The sequence below is a fragment of the Gopherus flavomarginatus genome, chromosome 10 (assembly GCF_025201925.1).
Source record: "Gopherus flavomarginatus isolate rGopFla2 chromosome 10, rGopFla2.mat.asm, whole genome shotgun sequence".
Classification (NCBI taxonomy): Eukaryota; Metazoa; Chordata; order Testudines; family Testudinidae; genus Gopherus; species Gopherus flavomarginatus.
The window spans coordinates 66,642,654-66,662,563 of NC_066626.1; the positions used below are offsets into that span (position 1 = coordinate 66,642,654).

The window sequence follows — 19,910 nt, forward strand, 5'->3', positions numbered from 1 at the left end:
GAGGAAGTTACTTACATGTAATTTGAGTTATTTTGAGATGTGTGGTCCCTATCTGTATTCCACTACCTGCCCTCTGTCCCTTCTACTTTTAATCCTCTCTAATTCGAGGTGGAGAAGGAGCTGGAGAGGTGGCCAGTGCTCTGTGCCCTTTATTACCTCAGTCTGAGACAAAAGCTGAACCAGGGTACATGTGCAATGCAGACAATACTAGTTTCAAATTCTCCAGCTCCAGGTGCATGGTGCACATGTGTAACTTGCAGTGGAATATAGATAGGGACCATACCTTAAAGAACCTCAAGTTACAAGTAGGTAACTTCTTCTTTTGTATCTTCGCATGAGTTTTAGCTCTAGAAGCTCCCCCACCAGTTGGTCCCTTGCAGAGGGGATATCTCTCAGATGCCGAGACTCTACTGAAAAGATTATCTGTTCTTACTCCAGACAGTGGAATTCACCCCCAAAATGCGCATATAGCTAGCTCACCCTTTCCTACCCACTCCTGGCCACAGATTTTGGCCCAGCAGGAATCCAGAGGAGGGGGCATAATGCAATGGTGGCTGACCCGCCTCCTTGAATATAAAAGTGGAAGAACCTATGTGCAGAGAGGACCCTCCACTTGTGTACCGTAGAGGCAGGGGAATGATCCCATTGTTAGTTTTTACTCAGTCCTCAGTCAAGCAATTTCCCATTGGTTTCAATGATTTTGCCTGAATAATAATTTGGTCCAAATACCTCATGATGTTGGTCCAGTTATGATCATTTTATTTATAAAATACCACCACATACCTCCGGAGAAGAAGTGGTAGAGACGCTTCAATATAACATTATATATGTAAAAAAAATCAACATTTGTTTTTGAAAGCTCACTTAAAATTCAGAAAAAAATAAATCCAACTGAATGTGCTTAAATTCAAGAATAAAAGGAATAAAATGAGTAGAGGCAAAGGTGATACATATGGGTACGAGTGGTTACATTAAAATATAATCTTATTAGAAGAAAGAAGATTATTATTTTTTAAGTTGGCAAGAATGGGCTGAATGTGATATCAACAGTAGGAAGTACATTTCGCGTTCTAGTATTTATTATTTGTTGAATGCCAACTATGTTCATTGCACAAGAGTTGCATACTGAATATCATAGAGAGAAGGGGTCTCGTTTTGATCTCATACCAGTTTTTCACCACTGTTAACCCATTTATTGAGACTCTGGAACCAATTCTGATCTCTGCCATAAGAGGCTTCAGTCACCCAACAGCCTAAATTGTCACAGTGCAATCTGTAAACAGCTGGTGAAGTATGAGTGCAGATACCCATCAAGAGAAGTTTGAAAGGTCTTAAAATATTGTTATAATGTGGCATCATATAAGGGTTTGGGTTTTTTACAGTAAAGTTAAGAAAATAGTGTTCCTATCTGTGCCTCAGGAATTTACTCATCTTCTAAGCATAACCTTTTCTTGAATGTAGAAATTGTGCTAATGTCTCACTCCCGTGCAACGATGTGACCCACTTAGTTCACTCTTCTTGCATGTGCACAGCTACATAAACATTTCCATTGGGTGAGTTTTGGAAAATAATCTAAATATTTTATAAATGCATTTCCCTTGAGTGGATAAATACCTATTCACCAACAAAATATATGAAGTAAGCATTTTAAAAAAGGTAATATTGGTTTAGGGTGAGTCTGCTACACAATTAGAAGATCAAAAAATATTAGAATATATGAAATTGTGTATTGTAGCTGATCTCCATGAGTAAAAGGCTGTTACCCACTTTGGAACATGAGTTAATGTAGCATTTTCTAGTGGATCGTGAACAGGAATGAGAGTTTTGGCATCTATTCCTGCTACTGCCTTCCTCTTGACCCCATTTTAAACTTGCCAAATCACTTAATTTCTTTCTGGAAGTGGGCTGTTTATAGCATCCTAGCGTGTGTTATATGAGACCGCTGTTAGTAAAGTGCTCTGAGATCCTTACACGAGCAGTGTTATAGAAATGTTCAGTATTAATTATTGTATTTATTAGTGTGGTGTTGATCCAGGAAACCAAATTACTGGGTAGAAGATTGAGGCATATTGGTGATTGTTTGATTTGATCGAGTGGCCAACATGGCACTCATGGATGAGTAAAAGGAGAAAGGCATGTCACTTATTCCCTTGCTGCTGTGACATTAATCCCAGTGTTGGGGAAGGGATCGGAGTCATTGCACTCGCTGTCTAACAACTGAGGATGACTACCTCAGACACATACCTGAACTAATGGTTGATGCAGCCAAATCTTTGTCTGGGGAGGAGAGTTGCATCAGTCATCCTCTGCCATAGCCATTGGCCAAATGTATTTTCAGTCATTCACATGGAAAATGTGTGGATGGAAGTTATTAAAAGTGAATGATAATGCAAAAATTAAAATTGAATTAATCCTGGGCTGATTACACTGCTCTACAGCCAAAATGCTTCTGAAATAAATGTAGTCCAACTTTACTAATTCTGGGTCACTGAGAACGAAAATGATGCTTAAAATTGTTGATTGGCTCTAGTTTTCAAGATATGCTATTGGGTCAGTATATACGACCCTTGACTTGGGAATGGTGGAGGATAAGTGAGTTATAAAGGGAAGGGATCTCAATTTAAACCAAAAATGACGAAAATACATCTTTGACTGGATCTATGAAGAAATCTATGACTGGGTTTGGACAGTACTTGCTTTTTAGGCAAAACAATGAATGATGCAATCTGAAGCTGGTGTTGCATCATACATGATATGAATTGCATCATGTTATTCCTAGAAATCATGGATGATGCAATCATAACGAAGCTTACATCACTCTGCTGAACAAATTGCCCTATATCAGCTCTAGAAATCATAGTGTCATGCTCTCTTATTTGTCAGTGTTTGATTTTGCAAAGGGACACATTTCTGTTTAGCCAAAGTGAGCAGAGATGCCTCGTACTTGTGTGAACAGTGCAGATAACTTCTGCTATGTTTGTGGTGAAGTGACTTTTGCATCACAAAAGCGCAGTCTAACCACTATGGTTAAGAAAGCCTATCTCCTTTATTTTGGCTGCAAAATTGGAGATCAGGACAAGAGGTGGGCCCCACACATATGCTGCAACACTTGTGCAACAAATCTTTGCCAGTGGTTGAACAGGAAAAGGAAATCTATGCCTTTTGCAGTGCCAATGATTTGGAGAGAGCCAACAGATCATAGCAGCAATTGTTACTTCTGCATGGTGCCTCCAGTTGGGAAAGGTGTGTCAAAGAAGAAAAAGTGGACTATGCATTATCCAAACATTCCATCAGCTATACGCCCAGTCCCCCACGGAGAAGGACTGCCGGTTCCTGATGCACCAGAATCATTCTCACTTGAGTCAGAAGAGGAAGAGGATGAAACTTCTGGTCCTGAACCATCAATGTCACAGGACCTGCATTTTCTCCCATCCTCCTCCTCTGAACCACACAAGGTGAACTGAATGACCTTGTCAGGAATTTGGAACTACCCAAGAGTAAGGCAGAGCTGTTGGGCTCCAGACTACAGCAGTGGAATCTCCTGGCAGGCTATCAGGGCAAATGGAGCCCATCAATGCTTGCAGACTATTGCTGGATAGTGACAAGAGATGCTCCATTTAATGAATACAAGAGACAAGCCAAGAAGTGCCGAGTAGACACCGAATAGGACTAAACTATGTACATAATCGTTTTTTGCCTTTTGTTTCATACTACATTTTATTTATATAACCCTTTTGCTGATGTTTAAAGGGTTACATAAACAGGACAGGTGAAATATTATCATGTAAAGCAACCATAAACACATGAAAAGACCTAGGTTTACAATTTATGATTAAAACTCTACTATCTACACAATATACCTAGACATAAAATCTAAAAACTTAAATATCTTAGAAACAGTAGCCAATCAGTTGTTTTAATTGTCATATTTGAATTCAACACATCAAAATACATAATAAATATCACATTTTATCTCTGAATCAGATGACTTCTCAAAAATTGCAGACCAGTGTTATATGAATATCTCCATTTACATGTCTGTGGAGGAGCAAGAGGCACATTAGTCTAGACTCCTAGAGTTCTGGTGGAATTATTTACCACATCCCTATTGGCAAATTCACCTTGATATTTTCACTCCATATCTGCTATGCAGTCTATGTTTGTCCCCTGACCCACTCATAGGATGAAATGGCATTATAAATATATTGAAACAAGCTGTGAGAAATTAGAGCTCGTTGGGAATAAAAACATAAAACAAACTACTTTTTTTTTCTTTCAAAAAAACCAAAACAAAAAACCACAGAACTTGTTGAGCTTTTTCTAACTAGCTCTGTCAGAGACCTAAAACTGCTATGAACTAATGAAATCCTACCGTCAAGCAGGGACAGACACAGCACTTCTCTGAGACTACTTAAGGCATAGGTGAAGTTGGTATTTGTGGGATTCAAATGATTAACACGGGACACTTTGACCATCACATTGCACATGTCTTTGTACATCTCTGTTTGTGTTGGAAGGTGACATAGCGTAACTTTTGAATTCATAAATTATTCAGTAACAAGAAGCAGATGTCATGGGGATGAAACCATGATTTGTGTCCGTTTGTAATAAATTATTCCTTAAAGCACTTCTCAAAGACACATGCTGGTGTACACTGATTGTGCATTTTATTGGTTAAAAAATGGTATTTTGAAATGTAGCTTGGCTCTGTTTGCATTAGTGCTGAAATATTTGCATATGTATTTAATACGTTCTGTGATCTTTCCTGTTGGAATATATTTGCATTTATTTGTATTAACTCAATGTTTGCATGTTTTTTTCTAAAACAAGGCAAGAAGAGAAAAACATGTTTATAATTTATTCACAAAGAAAATAGACTTTCAGTAGAACAGCTATTTGAATATAAAGTATTTTTGAATACAGAGGACAATTTGTTTTTTTATCTCTACCAGCAAGAGAATTTCCTCAACTACATAGTTCAATTGTTCTAAAGGAGTCGTCAACATTTAAGAGCATGCTGTACAAAAATATGTTCTGCAGGAACCTCGGCTGGTACAAATCATGGTAGCTCCACTAAGTTGAATGAAGCTACATTGATTTATACCAGCGGAGGATCTGGACCACTATTTTCTTTAATTCTAGTAGACCCACATATCTACTTAAAACACTAGCTGAATGCTACCATTTTTGATATGCTTATTGGTTTTTGAGGTTGCATTACTTTCATGTATTTTACATTTATTTTTATAATTTGCAAGATTCCTTTTTACCAATGTACTGTAGTTTTACAGGAATTAAGAAAGGTGAACATTAATAAGATGTGATTTCAATAGAGTGATACAGGGGAAATAAATCAGCTCTTAAATCTGCTGTGATCTTTGTGGATTTCATAAACTGAGCAGGACTGGGCTACATCGGAGCTATAGATAGTAACGTAGGATTGGTGATTCAGAAGCTGCATTAAGGTACAAGGGGGCACTGCTGCTCGTGGATAAGCTATAAAATTGATGTCTTGGCTACCTGAGGTCTTCAAATATTCCATGGACTTTGGGCGATAATAGAAATGATCGCTCTGATGTCCAGACCAAATTGTAATTGAACGATTACATTTTCTCACCAGATTCCCATACAATTTCATTTGGACGAGAGATGCTTCACTCTGAACCCTGACCTGTTAGTAGATTTTCTGTGCAATTTTTAAAGGCTCAAAATTTCACTTGTGGTCTAAGTGATCCAATTCCTGGCCCTAATGCTGACAAAACTTTCATAGAATCATAGAACTGGAAGTGACGTTGAGAGGTCGTCTAATCCAGTCATGGCAGGACTAATTATCCAGACCATTCCTGACAGGTCTCCAATGATGGAGATTCCACAACCTCTCTAAGCAATTTATTCCAGTGCTTAACCAACCTGACAGTTAGGAAGATTTTCCTAATGTCCAACCTAAACCTCCCCTGCTGCAATTCAAGCCCACTGCTTCTTGTCCTATCCTCAGAGGTTAAGAAAAACATTTTTTTTACTCCTCCTTGAAACAACCTTTTACATACTTGAAAACTATTATCATGTTCCCTCTCAGTCTTCTCCTTTCCAGACTAAACAAATCCTTTTTTGTCAATCTTTCCTCATATGGTCATATTTTCTAGATCTTTCATCATTTTTGTTGCTCTTTTCTGGACTTTCTCCAATTTGTCCACATCCTTACTGAAACATGGCGCCCAGAACTAGACACAATACTCTAGTTAAAGCCTGAGTAGAGCGGAAGAAATACTTCTTATGTCTTGCTTACAACACTCCTGCTAATACATCCCAGAATTATGTTCACTTTTTTTGTAACAGCATTACACTATTGACTTACATTTAGCCTGTGGTCTACTATGACCCCCAGATCCCTTTCTGCAGCACTCCTTCCTAGGCAGTCATTTCCCATTTTGTATGTGTGCAGCTGATTGCTCCTTCCTAAGTGGAGTACTTTGCATTTGTCCTTATTGAATTTCATCCTATTTACTTCAGACCATTTCTCCTGTTTGTGAAGATCATTTTGAATTTTAATCCTATCTTCCAAGCATTTGCAACCCCTCCCAGCTTGGTATTGTCCGCAAACTTTATAAGTGTACTGTCTATGCCATTATCTAAATCATTGATGAAGATATTGAACCCAAACAGACCCAGAATTGATCCTTATGGGACCCCACTCATTATGCCCTTCCAGCATAGAATATTAGGGTTGGAAGAGACCTCAGGAGGTCATCTAGTCCAATCCTCTGCTCAAAGCAGGACCAACACCAACTAAATCATCCCAGCCAGGGCTTTGGCAAGCCAGGGCTTAAAAAACTCTAAGGATGGAGATTCCACCACCTCCCTAGGTAACCCATTCCAATGCTTCACTAGCCTCCTAGTGAAATAGTTTTTCCTAATATCCAACCTAGACCCCTCCCACTGCAACTTGAGACCATTACTCCTTGTTCTGTCATCTAGTACCACTGAGAACAGTCTAGATCCATCCTCTTTGGAACCTCCCTTCAGGTAGTTGAAAGCAGCTATCAAATCCCCCCTCATTCTTCTCTTCTGCAGACTAAACAATCCCAGTTCCCTCAGCCTCTCCTCGTAAATCATGTGCTCCAACCCCCCTAATCATTTTTGTTGCCCTCTGCTGGACTCTTCCCAATTTTTCCACATCCTTCTTGTAGTGTGGGGCCCCAAACTGGACACAGTATTCCAGATGAGGCCTCACTAATGCCGAATAGAGGGGAATGATCATGTCCCTTGATCTGCTGGTAATGCTCCTACTAGTACAGCCCAATATGCTGTTGGCCTTCTTGGGAACAAGGGCACACTGCTGACTCATATCCAGCTTCTCATCCACTGTAATCCCCAGGTACTTTTCTGCAAACCTGCTGCTTAGCCAGTCAGTCCCCAGCCTGTAGCGTTGCATGGGATTCTTCCTTCCTAAGTGCAGGACTCATGACAGCATGACTGTGAACCACTGATAACTACTCTCTGGGAACAGTTTTCCAATCAGTTTTGCACCCATCTTATAGTAGCTCCATCTAGACTGCATTTCCCGAGTTTATTTATGAAAATGGAAGTTTTGACTGCATAATAATTGCATAGTGGGATCCAATGTTTGTAAAGTGCCTTGGAATCTTTGGCTAAAAAGGCTGTGTTAAGTATCATTTATTAACAAATACTAAATGGTGCTAAGCGGAATACAGTGTACATTGCCAATCTACCATTCACTGTTCATCTTGCCACTGATAAGAAAACATCAAGAAGAAATATTTTTTATTTTAGATTGATCCACAGTGGCTTAATTTCAACAAGGGGCAAAATTGTGTAGTGACTTACACAGTGGAGTAAACTTAGCTTTCAGCTGCAAGTTAGTCAGCAAATGGATGTGAGTAACAAAGGAATATAACGCGTCAATGAAGCATTGTATGGATGTCTAATTTTAGTAAAAATTGACTTCCATGAAGGAAGACAGAAGGGGGAAGTACAGAAGGATAAAAAACAGTGTGCTGGCCAAATAAAGGATACATCCAGGGGAACATCCCACCTAAATCTCTCCTGAAGTTTTTCTTGCAACTAAAAGAAGGGTGTAATAAAAAACCTAGAGCAATGTAGACATTGCTCTTGGCAGCACACTGTTTGGTTCCCATTTTTGAACTGTAAAAAGCAGCAAAGAGTCCTGTGAAACCTTAAAGACTAACAGGTGTATTGGAGCATAAGCTTTTGTGGGTGAATACCCACTTCATCAGATGCATGATTACATGCGTCTGACGAAGTGGGTATTCACCCATGAAAGCTTATGCTCCAATATGTCTGTTAGTCTTTAAGGTCCACTGGACTCTTTGTTGTTTTTTACAGATCCAGACTAACATGGCTACTCTTCTGATTTTTGAACTGGGTCCATATGGCAGAAATAAAGAAGATACTCTAAAATCCATATTTTTTAATAATTGAAAATAGATTGTGTATATCTTCCAGTTCCAGAGTACCTTTGACTGACCGGCTGAAGGCCTGATTCTTCCCTTCCTTACCTCATTTCTAGTAATTTCTATCATTGCAAAGTGGTAAATGGTGGTACACCCACTTTGCAAAGGTGTAAATGGCTGGGCAAGTAGTGGAGAATCAGGCCTTATGTCTTCTTGAGATTGCATCTGGATGGGGTAATCTACAATCAATAGGTCTGATTCTATTCTCCCAGACACTAGTGTAGATTAAGGGCAACTCCATTGCAGTCAGTGGAGTTGCATTGGTCCATCTGAGTACAAAATCAGGCCCAATACGTTAGCTGCAACTTTCTCTGAGCTGACATTACTTTGCTTTAAAATAAAAAGTGGGACAATACCACATAGCAGGCTGAACAGTACATATGTTAAGAATGAGTTTGTAGAAAATGCTTCCAGTTTTTAGTAACTCCTACTGAACTTTTGAGAATTGATTTTGCAATATACAAACAGATCAATAACAGATGCTGACATGATTTTTACAGTTCAAATGCTAAAATATTAAACTAGGAATAATTTTATGAACTCCATCAGCGCTAGCTTCAAATGTTTGTGTAATAGAGATTGCCTGTCCTCCAATAAACATAGTTAGCAATGGGCTGAAACTGTGGTGTGACTAGAATAGATTCGCCCTTCAAAATCAAAAATCTATGCTATTATCAAGCTAAAAAGAAATGAGGGTGATCAGACATGCTGTATACTGTATTACACAATGCAATTTTGGTGATACATTTTATGTCCATGTCTTCATATAGAACAGAGGAGAGACCTGCAAAGCAACCACTTGCCTTTCTACCAATAATGAAAAGCCATTCTTACTGATGAGATGTACCTTTGCAGACTAAGCCTAAACCTGCACTTCCTATGCTGGCAAACCCCCAACGGAAGTAAGACAGTTGGAGTATTGCCTGCTGTCACAGCTTCAGAGCAAGTGTACCTGTATTCCCCCTCCATGATCCCTCAAGGGCACCCCCTTAAAGTTTCCTGGCTCCGAGCCTTCACCTCTTTTGCACAAAGACCTGTGTCTCTCTCTCTCTTATGACTGGGTTTTTCCAAGCTGCATATTTCCTTGCCTATATTGATATTTCTACCAAGTCAGATTACCTAAACAGGCCAGTGGCTATGCTTTGCTTTGCTTTCTTGCCGAAGGTTATGAACAGTGTAATTGCCTGCAGTTGCAAGTTACCACACAGCTCTTTCTGAGCAAGCACATTTATTCTTAAGGTGAAAGCATTAGCGAGAAAATACCATAAATACTACACGCTAACATGATTGTTAGTCATACGTCACTCCTTTTAGGATCGTCTCTAGTCTGAAATGTGTATCCCATCACTGACTATCAACTTATACCTCACTTGAACCAACCTAGGGAACTCATTGCCAGAGGGGATGTTGTGAAGGTAACAAAGTATAACTGGGTTCAAAGAAGAATTAGATACGTTTATGGAGGATAGCATGGGGTTTACATCTCTAATCATCAATGGCTAGCAGCCAGGATGGTTAGAGATGCAACCCCATGTTCTGGGTGTCCATAAACTACTGACTGTCAGATGCTGGATCTGGATGAGAGGATGGATCACTGGATAATTGCTTATGCTTTCTGATGCACCTGGCACTGATCACTGTTGGAAGACAAAATACTGGGTTTAATAGACCAGCATTTCTCAAACTGGGGTCCACTGGGATCAGGTCTAAACTGCATAGGGCCTGATCCTGCAACCTTTATCCATTAAAAAAAAAATCAAAAAAAAATCCTGACTTAAGCAAGTAGTTCTATTGATTGAGGGTGTTCCAGAGAAGGCAAGATGCATGGCCTTTAACAAAACTGACACTGCACGTCTTACACTACTTGAGTGATAAAACCAAGCAAGTCAGAATACATGTGGTTGGGCTTTGATTAGTACAGCTGCATCCAGCAAGCTGCAACTAAAACTAAATATATTGTGACTGCCAGCATCCTTTGCCTCATTGATTAATAGTGGCACTCCAGCAACATGGAAGACATTCAAAACAAGAAGTTTAAAGGAACCAAAACATGGTTTTAAAACACAAAACATGCACAATTAAAACAGTAAAATGAAAAACTGTATTATCTAATAAAGGGGTTCAATAATTGTTCAAGTAATGTTCACTAGAAATGTACTGTAAGGGGCATGATTATGTAGTTGTGGCTTTTAGGATTTATTATTATTTGTATTACACTAGCACCTAGAGGCCACAATCAAAATGAAGGTCTCATTGTGCTATGTCCTGTATGGACAAATAATCTCTGCCTTAGAGAGTGTAAAGGCTAGAGGTAGGATTAGGGGAAGGGATGCAATATGAAGGCAAAGTGATAAGGGTGATGTTTGATAGATGTCATATTGATTCACTTTTCTTTTTCTTTGTGTGGTGCATGTGTGAGGAGTTCCCCATTGGCTGTGACCTGGAACTAGGGCATCACTAAGCCCCCCAACTCACCAGCTTGGGCTCCCTTTTACACTGTTCTGCTGTGACAAGATGCAACGCCCTCTCTAGCCTGCACTTTCACCAGCATACATATAGGTTGGGACACACCTAGCTGCAGTCACATGCAGGCAGGCTCTCTAACCAACCCCTACATGGAAAGGCTACAGCTAGGGCAACTATCAGCTCTTCAGGCATGCACCCCCTCTGGAGTATAAACCCAAAATTATAACCTCTTACACTGCACAGGAAACTGTACAGTGCAAGATCATAAAATGCACCCTCTCCCTCAATGTGGAGCGGAATATGTAATAGCCTTTTGCCCCTGAGTTATGAATCCCACACTGGTTTAGATATAGCAAAAACAAGTTTATTAACTACAAAATATAGATTTTAAGTGATAGCAAACAGATCAAAGCAGATTACCTAGCAAATAAACAAAAAAAAACCTGTAAGCTTTATATACTGAATAGATTGGATATGAATAGCAGTTTCTCACCCAAAGAGATGATACAAGCAGGCTGCAGTTTCTTAAGGAGCAAGCTGCACTTACTTACAGCTTGGAATGCCCAGGTGTTCCATTCACAGGCTAAAAATCCCTTTAGTCTGGGTCCCACACTTCCTCCAGTTCAATTTTTGTTCCTCAGGTTTTCCAGGAGTCTTCCTGAGTGAGGAATGAAGAACACCAGATGATGTTCTTCCCCGCCTTATATAGCTTTGGCATATAGGGTGGGAACCCTTTGTTTCAAAGTTTGGTTCCTAGTTCCCAGACCTGTCAGTGGTAGTTATTGACATCCCAAGGTGGAGTCTAGAGACCTGTGGTCTCATCACATGTCCTTGTAGAGTCATAGCAGTCACCACTTACAGGCTGTTTGGAGGGCACACAGGAAGGCTCCCTAGGTGGGAGATAAGCTTCTCCCAAGTCCTATTGTTTTCCTAATGGCCCATTCCCCACCCACTGTTTAGAATGAAAACATCTTGTCTAGTGGGCATTCCCCAGGTGTAATTACATTTGAAATGCAGACAATCAATATTCATAACTTCAGATACAAAAATGATACATGAATCCAAATAAGATAATCATATTCAGCAAATCATAACCTTTCCCATGACATCTCATAATACTTATCTTGCATAAAATACATCATAACTATGTCATAATTATATCATGTCAATATCACCATGAAGCATGTGGGGTGTAGTGTCACAGCATGCATATAAAAAGTGAGGCTGAGATAAGGTGGAATAGTGGAGGGATAGCTCAGTGGTTTGTGCATTGGCCTGCTAAACCCAGGGTTGTGAGTTTAATCCTTGAGAGGGCCACCCAGTGATCTGGGGCAAAATCAGTACTTGGTCCTGCTAGTGAAGGCAGGGGGCTGGGCTCAATGACCTTTCAGGGTCCCTTCCAGCTCTTTGAGATAGGTATAGCTTCATATTATATTAATGGGGGGGGGAAGTTATGGTGATATAGAGCAATGAGGAAGGAAGTGAGAGAGCAAGGGAAGGAGAAGAGAATGAGTGGTTCTGGGATGGTGTGGAAGACAGAGAGAAGCTGTGGGAATGAACAGAGAGGAAATAAATGTCCAGACTGAAAACCATGGTAAGTAGTGGCTGATGATCCTACAGTGTTTGCAGCATATGCTGCTGTCCCCTTGTGGGGTCCCTTGGTGTGAGGGATGGGGAGCGCTGACTGGGCCTCATCACCATTCCTGGTGCCACTGCCTTGGACCCTGTGGGGAACAGTGAAGTCTTTGTGTTCCTAAGTGCTGGCTCTGACCTGGACCTCTGTTTCTCTCACATGTGGTTTGTAGCAGACACTGCTAGGGGCCTCATCCACCAGTGTGGGTTCCCCCTGCTAATTCTGGTCTTGCAACAGCCTGTAGGCCAAATCTATGGATGGATTAGTTAAAGTAGTACTGAGCAGAAGACTGCTGAAACCAGGGATAACCAGACAGCTTGAGTCTGATTTTCAGAGGTGTTAAATACCTGAACCTACCACTGATGTTAGCTAGAGGTGTAGGTGCTGCATACTTATGTTCAACATTGGACAGCCAAAAACTTGGACTCCTCCAAAGCAGTGGTCACTTATGAATAGACTGGTCACTGTGCAGAATCAAGGCTTTTCACCCTAGTTATGCATATTCCCTAGGTGCTGATCCTGAACCCTTCCAGCACCTGATTATTTCCTGATAGCTGGTAGCCTAGTTTACAGCTGTAAATCCAGTAGAAGGATTAGGGACTAACCTGCCCCCAAACACCTGTGAACATGCCCCCGTACCAAGTAAGCATTATACAGGCTATGTAGGTAGTCCCAGATAAGACTGTATAAGGGATACAACAAGCAACCTGAGAATTTAATCCATATCTCCAGCTCCAGCCCTTCTTTTCAGGCTGGAAATGGCTGAGGTTGGGACTGCAAACCTCTGGCTGCTGTTTTTAACTTTGCCCGTTCCCCTGTCTGGGTGTGTGTAGGGTGGGGTGGGTGCGTGGGGGGGGGCACAGCTTGTCAGCTCCTCCTAAGCCAGATCCACAGCACCCCCCCCCCCAATCCATCCTAAAGAGCCCGGGGGCAGCTGCTCTTCGCTGCTCAAAGAGAGGATTTACCAGAGCTGTGTAGGGCTGGGCTTGCAGGAAGGCGGCTGAAGGCATTTGCCGCGGGGGCCAGCCCCCAGCCCAAGCCGGCGGGCTGGTCCTGCGGCAGGGGCAGCCAGAGACCCGCCCCCGCGCTCTGGCTGGGGGCTCGGAGTGGGCTGTTCCCGCCGAGGACGGAAGCAGAGACAGCGGCGCCTTGTTGCTCTGCCTGTCCATTGCTCCAGCTGTGCAGCCAGCGGCGCTCGGCGGCGGGACGCTGCTGCGGCGAGGCGAGAGGGAGCCCCCGCTCCGTCTCCTCCGCACCTGCCTCGCCAAGCAGGGCTCTTCGGAGAGCCGCCGCCGCCGCTGCTGGAGGGGGCGCGCACACTGCAGTAATGCGAGACCGTCCCCTCCTGGCGGGGAGCGGGAAGCCGGCCGAGTCCCAGCCCAGCCAGGTGCTCCGCTTCTGTCTGCGGCTGCCGGCCCAGAGCGCTCAGTGACCCGCCAGCTCCAGGCTGCGCTGCCCCTGGGCGCGCTTGGCTCCGGCTGGAGGGGGGGTTGCGGTAGCTGGAGAGGAAGAGGGGGAGAGAGAAGCTGCAGCTCCTTGGTGCTCCCCCCCATTTGCTACCGCCGCCGCCGCCTCTTTGCCGATTCCAGGCGAGCAGGGCAGCGGGTGTCATGCAATTGGTGCCCAGTGAAAGGTCTCCGAGGCTGAAGTACCAGTGAGAGGAAGTGCGGCGGAATCAAGCCGGCTCTGTGCAATGACAGCCATGAAGGAGCAGCAGGCAGCGCCGAACCCGGGCAGCCGGGGGAGCCAGGCTCAGCAGCAAGACCAGGTAAGAGTTTGCAAGAACTATTCCGTGTGTGTGTCTGCGTGGGGGGTGCCTCGCCCCTTGTCTCGCCCCCGTTCTCCCACAGAGGCTTGAAGATTAACGCACCTTTCATGTGTGTGTCCCCCCCCGTTCACTGACTCCAGGCGAAGTTGTAGCCTGCGGTGGGTAAAAGTGCGGTCTGTGTGGCCAGGAAAAACGCTGCCTGCCTACGAGGTGGCGAGAGGCGCGGGGAGGGCAAGGGGCTGCCGCCTTGCTCTAGAGGGGACGGGGGCAGCCGCCGCAAGAAAGAAACAGACCCTTTCTGCCCTGGGGGTGGGGGGCTGCCTGGTTCGGGGGGATACAGCAGCCTTAGTGGAGTACTTTGTTCCCCTGCAGGCGAAGACTTTGGGGTGGGGGGGGAGTCTCCTTGGACGCATCATTATTAGACGAAACTAAGCATTCGGATGACATTTCCAAGCGTGTGAACGGAGCAGTGAGAGGGACCAGAAGCCTGTTAGCGGGGTGGGGGGGAGGCTACAGCTGGAGGAAGATTCAGGGGCTTTGGGGGGTTGTTAATATATGTTTTAAGGAGTCTAGATTTGAAATGGGCTCCCAGGGTGTCTTGGCTGCGGTGCTGTGTCTGCTTCAGGTGGGTGCTGGAGAATTCAGAATGCGAGTCAGGGCTCCAGACTTGGAGCACTGCGCTCCTGTATCATTCGAGGTGGTTTTGGTGTCATTTCCATAGTCCCCTCCCCCCGGAGGATCGTGCAGGACTTTGTGCTCTTGCTTGCCCAAGTTGCATCAAGTGAAATAAATACACGAAGTGATCAGTCTCTACAGATGTGTCATGTTTACATCAATTAGTGGCTCTAAGTAGAGGCTGTCAGCTATTAGGTCATTGGATAATTATGGCACTCTGGAGAGGAGCAGGCTGATACTACCAGAGATGGTGCTGTCCGCTCAAGATTCGCTGGGGAAGGTGTAATTCTTTCCATGTCAGTCACTTTAGCTGCCAAGCACTAGAAGTGGGGCTGAAAGGAGTGTAATAAGCTTAAACAAATGGTACTGGGGTGCTGAAAACCGTTTCGGTTCTCTTCCTGCTCTCTAGATAGGAAGCAGAAAGGGCAATCCCTAGATCCGTGGGGAAGACTAGGGTCGTTAATACTGTGAGAATTCAGCACCTCTGCTTTGCCTAGTTCTCCCCATATTCCTGTCTGTTCGCCCCCTTGGCAAATGTGTGATTACTTTGGTTTGATATAGAGGGTGAGAAAGAAAGATTATTTACTAGCCTTACAAGTGTTAGAGCAGCATTTCATGCAGCCTTTTCGAAGTCATGCTGCTAAAAGCCTTTGCACTGTGTTTATGTTAATAAACGGGGCTATTTGGAAGATTATGTGTCTCTCTCAGTACTATGCTTGTAACATGAACAAGCAGTTTCAATATAAAGGCTTGGCCAACCAGGGAATGTCTGTTAGCAGAAATCATCTTTCAGCATCACGGAACCTTAAGTTTCATTAACAGGCTGCTGTTTCTCACTGGTGCTCTTGGATGATGGTACCAATATGTTAGAAAAGATTGGTTGTGTGAACACTCCCTCCTGAAATCTCTGATCACTAACCTGTGACCCCAGATGGTTACTTCTGGTGCTGCAGAGTTTGAAATGGTGGGAGGAGGAGAAGAGGGCAAAGAACAGACTATAAATGCTGAAAATAGTACACCTAACCTCATCAGTGTGTAGCTGAGTCTAGTTGATCACGATTTTGTATTGCGTGCAAAACACCTGAAATTTTGCAAACTCAGAAAGATTCTTTGTGAGGTTGCATTTTTCTTACTGCTCAAGACTGAGGCATCCCAATTTTTACATTTTGAAACCAGCATTTGTCAAAACATAACCAAGATAAATATAAATCACATTTGTTTCATTATCAGACTAATCAGTAGGATTTACAAATATATCAAAAAAGAAAGTTGATATTGAAAAGTCCCATGTTACAGGTTTATGTGTTAATTTAAGTCAAAGGATCCTATCCTGAAAATATTCACCTATGTTTAACTTTAAGTATGTCAGTAATCCTATTGACTTCAGTGGGGCTACTCACATGAGTAAATGTAAACATGTGCATCAGTATTTGGAGGATTGGGTTTATGTGTATGCATTCTGACACTTTTTCCTGTGATATCAAACAAAATACTCCATTTCAGCTGTTTTGAGGAGGCTTTCAATATTCTGAATAAAATGAATGCATCTATTATAATAGTTTGAGACAGAATGACTGGGTTATTGCTGTCAGTGGTTCCTATTATGTGTACAGAATGATTACATTTTACAGCAAGTCAGCTGGTGTAGGCATTTGTTGCTACTGTATGATCAATCTCAAGCATTCACAGAGCTCTTCATTTCAATAAAATATTGTATTTGCTTTCTTTTAAAAGACAGTGCTCTTAGCCAGCATCAAAGATGGTTGGCTCTAACCACTCACTCTGGCTTTATTTTAAATTCACACATAGTTGAATTACCAAAATGGCCTTTTGTTGTTAAAGCTAGAGATCTTTTTTAAATATCAAAGCAGTCTGTTATATATCAAACTCTATTTCTTCCTACTGCCCTATTACCTTGAACTGAAGAACAGTATTCTATTCTCTATTAATTTTAAATAGCTGTAAGGCTTAGGAATAGGCTTATCATTTTTTCACTGCTCTACAGTTTTCAGCCTCTCTTTCAGCTAATTTGTAAGTGAATGGCGGTAACTGTGGTTCTCCCTACTGTATGCAAACATTAAAGTATAGAAGAGAACAAAGTTTTGCTAGGCTCAGACTGAACTGTGTTGTGAAATTCATGGTTTCCAGACATTTTTTGCACAGTGCTTAATATTTAAATCACACGTAACAGTTGTTTGTCAGAGTTGAATTTTATATACAGAAGAAGATTATTATCTTTATTTTAAATGGTAATTGACTATTGAGAAGGTTTTAGGGGTCCAATTCTGCAGTAAAGCCCATGCAGCATTCAATTGAAGCCAGTGGGGATCCATATGGGTTCAAAAATCTGCCCATAGCATCTGTCTAGATACTTCAGATGGTCTCTGTAAGCATCATTTCTGCTTATGTCACAATAGTTAACATATTTTTCCTCACAAGACTTCTGCAAGGTAGGGAAGTATGTCTATCCCCATTTTACAGATGGGGAACTGAGGTCCAGAGAGACTAAGTCCAGGTTTGCATTAGGAGCTTCTATTGGTATAGTAATGTTGGATTTTTTTGTCACACTTCTATACTAACAGAAGCCTTAGTGTAGACACAGCTTGTACCAGCAAAAGCTGCTTTTGAAGATATAGATTATTTTTCTTGCTGAACCAGTATAAACTATACTGGCCAAAGCCCTCCTTTGCTGGTATAAGCTGTATCTACATTAGGAAGGCTTGCTGGCATGGCTATGCAGGGGAACAGGAACTTAGGACTGGAAGGGAAATCCTGGGTCATTGAGTCCATACCCCAGCTCTTGCAGGCAGAACTGTCATATAAACTCATAAATGTATCAAGCTCTTTTTTAAAACTAGTTAGGTCGTTTGCCTCTACAATGCCTGTTGGAAAACTGTGTCATAACCTCACCCCTCTGATGATTAGGAAGCTGCTTCTCATTTACATCCTACATTTATTCATGGCCAGTTTATACCCATTTGTTCTTTTACCAACACTTTCCTTTAGCTGAAAGAGCTCTTCTCCCTCCCCTGATGTGTTTATAGAGAGCAATGAAATCTCTCCCTCTCCTGCTTCCCCCCAGCCTTACCCTTCACTTTGCTAGGCTAAACAAGCCAAGCTATTTTAACCTCTTTTCATAAGATAGGCCCTTCATTGTCTGCACTTTTCTAGCATCAACCTGGCCCAAGTCAACGTTACACAGAAAATCTGTGGTGAAGCGAGGAATTGCTTGTGGGTCTTCTCCTGCAAACACCCAAGCGCAGATATAACTTTACTCACGTGAGTGGTCAGACTGAAGTCACTGGGTTTGCTGCAGTAAGTGTTTTCAGGATTGGGACCTGAGTTATCACTGTAAGGGCTTGGTTACACTGGAGAGTTGCAGCTCTGGTGGTGGGTTTACAGCGCTGCAACTTAGTAACTGTCCACACCTGCAAGGCACATCCAGCGCTGCAACTCTCTGGCTGCAGCGCTGGCTGTACACCTGGTCTGCTTGGGGCGTAACGATTGCTGCGCTGGTGATGCAGCGCTGCTCATCAAGTGTGGCCACCAAAAGCGCTGTTATTGGCCTCCAGGGTATTAGGAGGTATCCCAGAATTCCTGTCCACAACAAACCGGAAGAATGGCTGAACTCCGAGCTCCCTGGAGCTACTTATCTAAAAAACAAACACAGCTGCTCTTTGCTCCAGCCAGTGATGAGCGGAGGCAGGGGAATTGCTTTGGAATGTTCACAGCTGTTTGCTTGAGGAGAGAGGGGAGTCCATGTTGAGCAGCTGCTTATGTGGTCTGAAGGCTATTTAGGAGTGCATAATTTGCATTTAGTGAATAAGAGAGGGTTGGGGAAGGGGTCAAAACTTTTACAATGATTGAAGGTAGGTGCTATGTATCTTCCAGTCCTTAGAACTTGCAAGGCAGGGAGCTGAGAACAGTGTCAGCTCCAAAAATCCACTCTCTCTGTCTCCTCCACGCTCCCTGTCACACTCCACCCCACCCTCCTGTTTTGAAAAGCACGTTGCAACCACTTGAATGCTGGGATAGCTGCCCACAATGCACCACTCCCAACAGCGCTGCAAATGCTGCAAATGTGGCCACGCTGGTAGCTGTCAGTGTGGCCACACTGCAGCGCTTTCCCTACACAGCTGTACGAAGACAGCTGTAACTCCCAGCACTGTACAACTGTAAGTGTAGCCATACCCATACAATTACAACTGGCTGTTACAGTGACTTTCCTGGTTAAACAAAGGTGTTATTTTACTGACTGAAACATTAGTGATCACTTACTTAAAAATCAATTTTGTATAACTTCTTTTTGAGCACTTTCCTCAAGAAGGTAGTTGTAACTAACATTCCCCTGGGCAAAACATCTAATGACTGTATATCCCTCCCAATCTCTTCCATTCAGTGTCCCCTCTCCCTTCACTTTTATTTCCACTACCTTGTTCCCTCCTAATTAAACTCATTCTGCTTGAGTTATTCCTTCTTCTCCCATACTGTTGGTACGTTTACACTGCAGTTGGGTGTGTAGTTATAGCATTTGTTAACATACCCAAGCTACCTTATTCTGTCTAGCTTCTGTACTGGTAGCTGTGAAGTTGTGACAGCATAGCCATCAGCACGACCTAGCTACCCCAGTTATTACTCAGCTGTACAGCCCATAGTGAAGCTGTACTGCCTCAGCTCCACTTCTATTGGTGCATGAGCTAGCTACCTTAAAGCTGGCTCACCTGTGTCTACACATGCAGCAGTCACACTCACTGATTGCATTATAGGCACACTGTGTGTCTGGCTTGTCGATTTTTAAATTGTAGGCTTTTCAGGGCGGAGACTGCCTACTGCTTTGTGTATGTACAAGGCCTAACCCAATGGAACCCCATTTATA

General features: G+C 42.8%; 1 protein-coding gene across 2 annotated transcripts in view; it reads left to right on the forward strand.

Moving 5' to 3' along the window:
* Positions 1–19,910, forward strand: part of DPP10 (dipeptidyl peptidase like 10) — an 850,913-nt gene that overhangs the window by 423,701 nt on the left and 407,302 nt on the right. Inside the window, exon 1 of one of the 2 annotated variants that reach the window (XM_050916007.1) lies at positions 13,806–14,359. The exons of the other annotated variant lie outside the window; for it this stretch is intronic. Within the exon in view, the coding sequence (XP_050771964.1) occupies positions 14,285–14,359 (75 nt within the window). The 5' untranslated portion in view covers positions 13,806–14,284. Of the gene's footprint in view, positions 1–13,805; positions 14,360–19,910 lie in introns of those variants that run through there. 2 annotated transcript variants of the gene reach the window in all.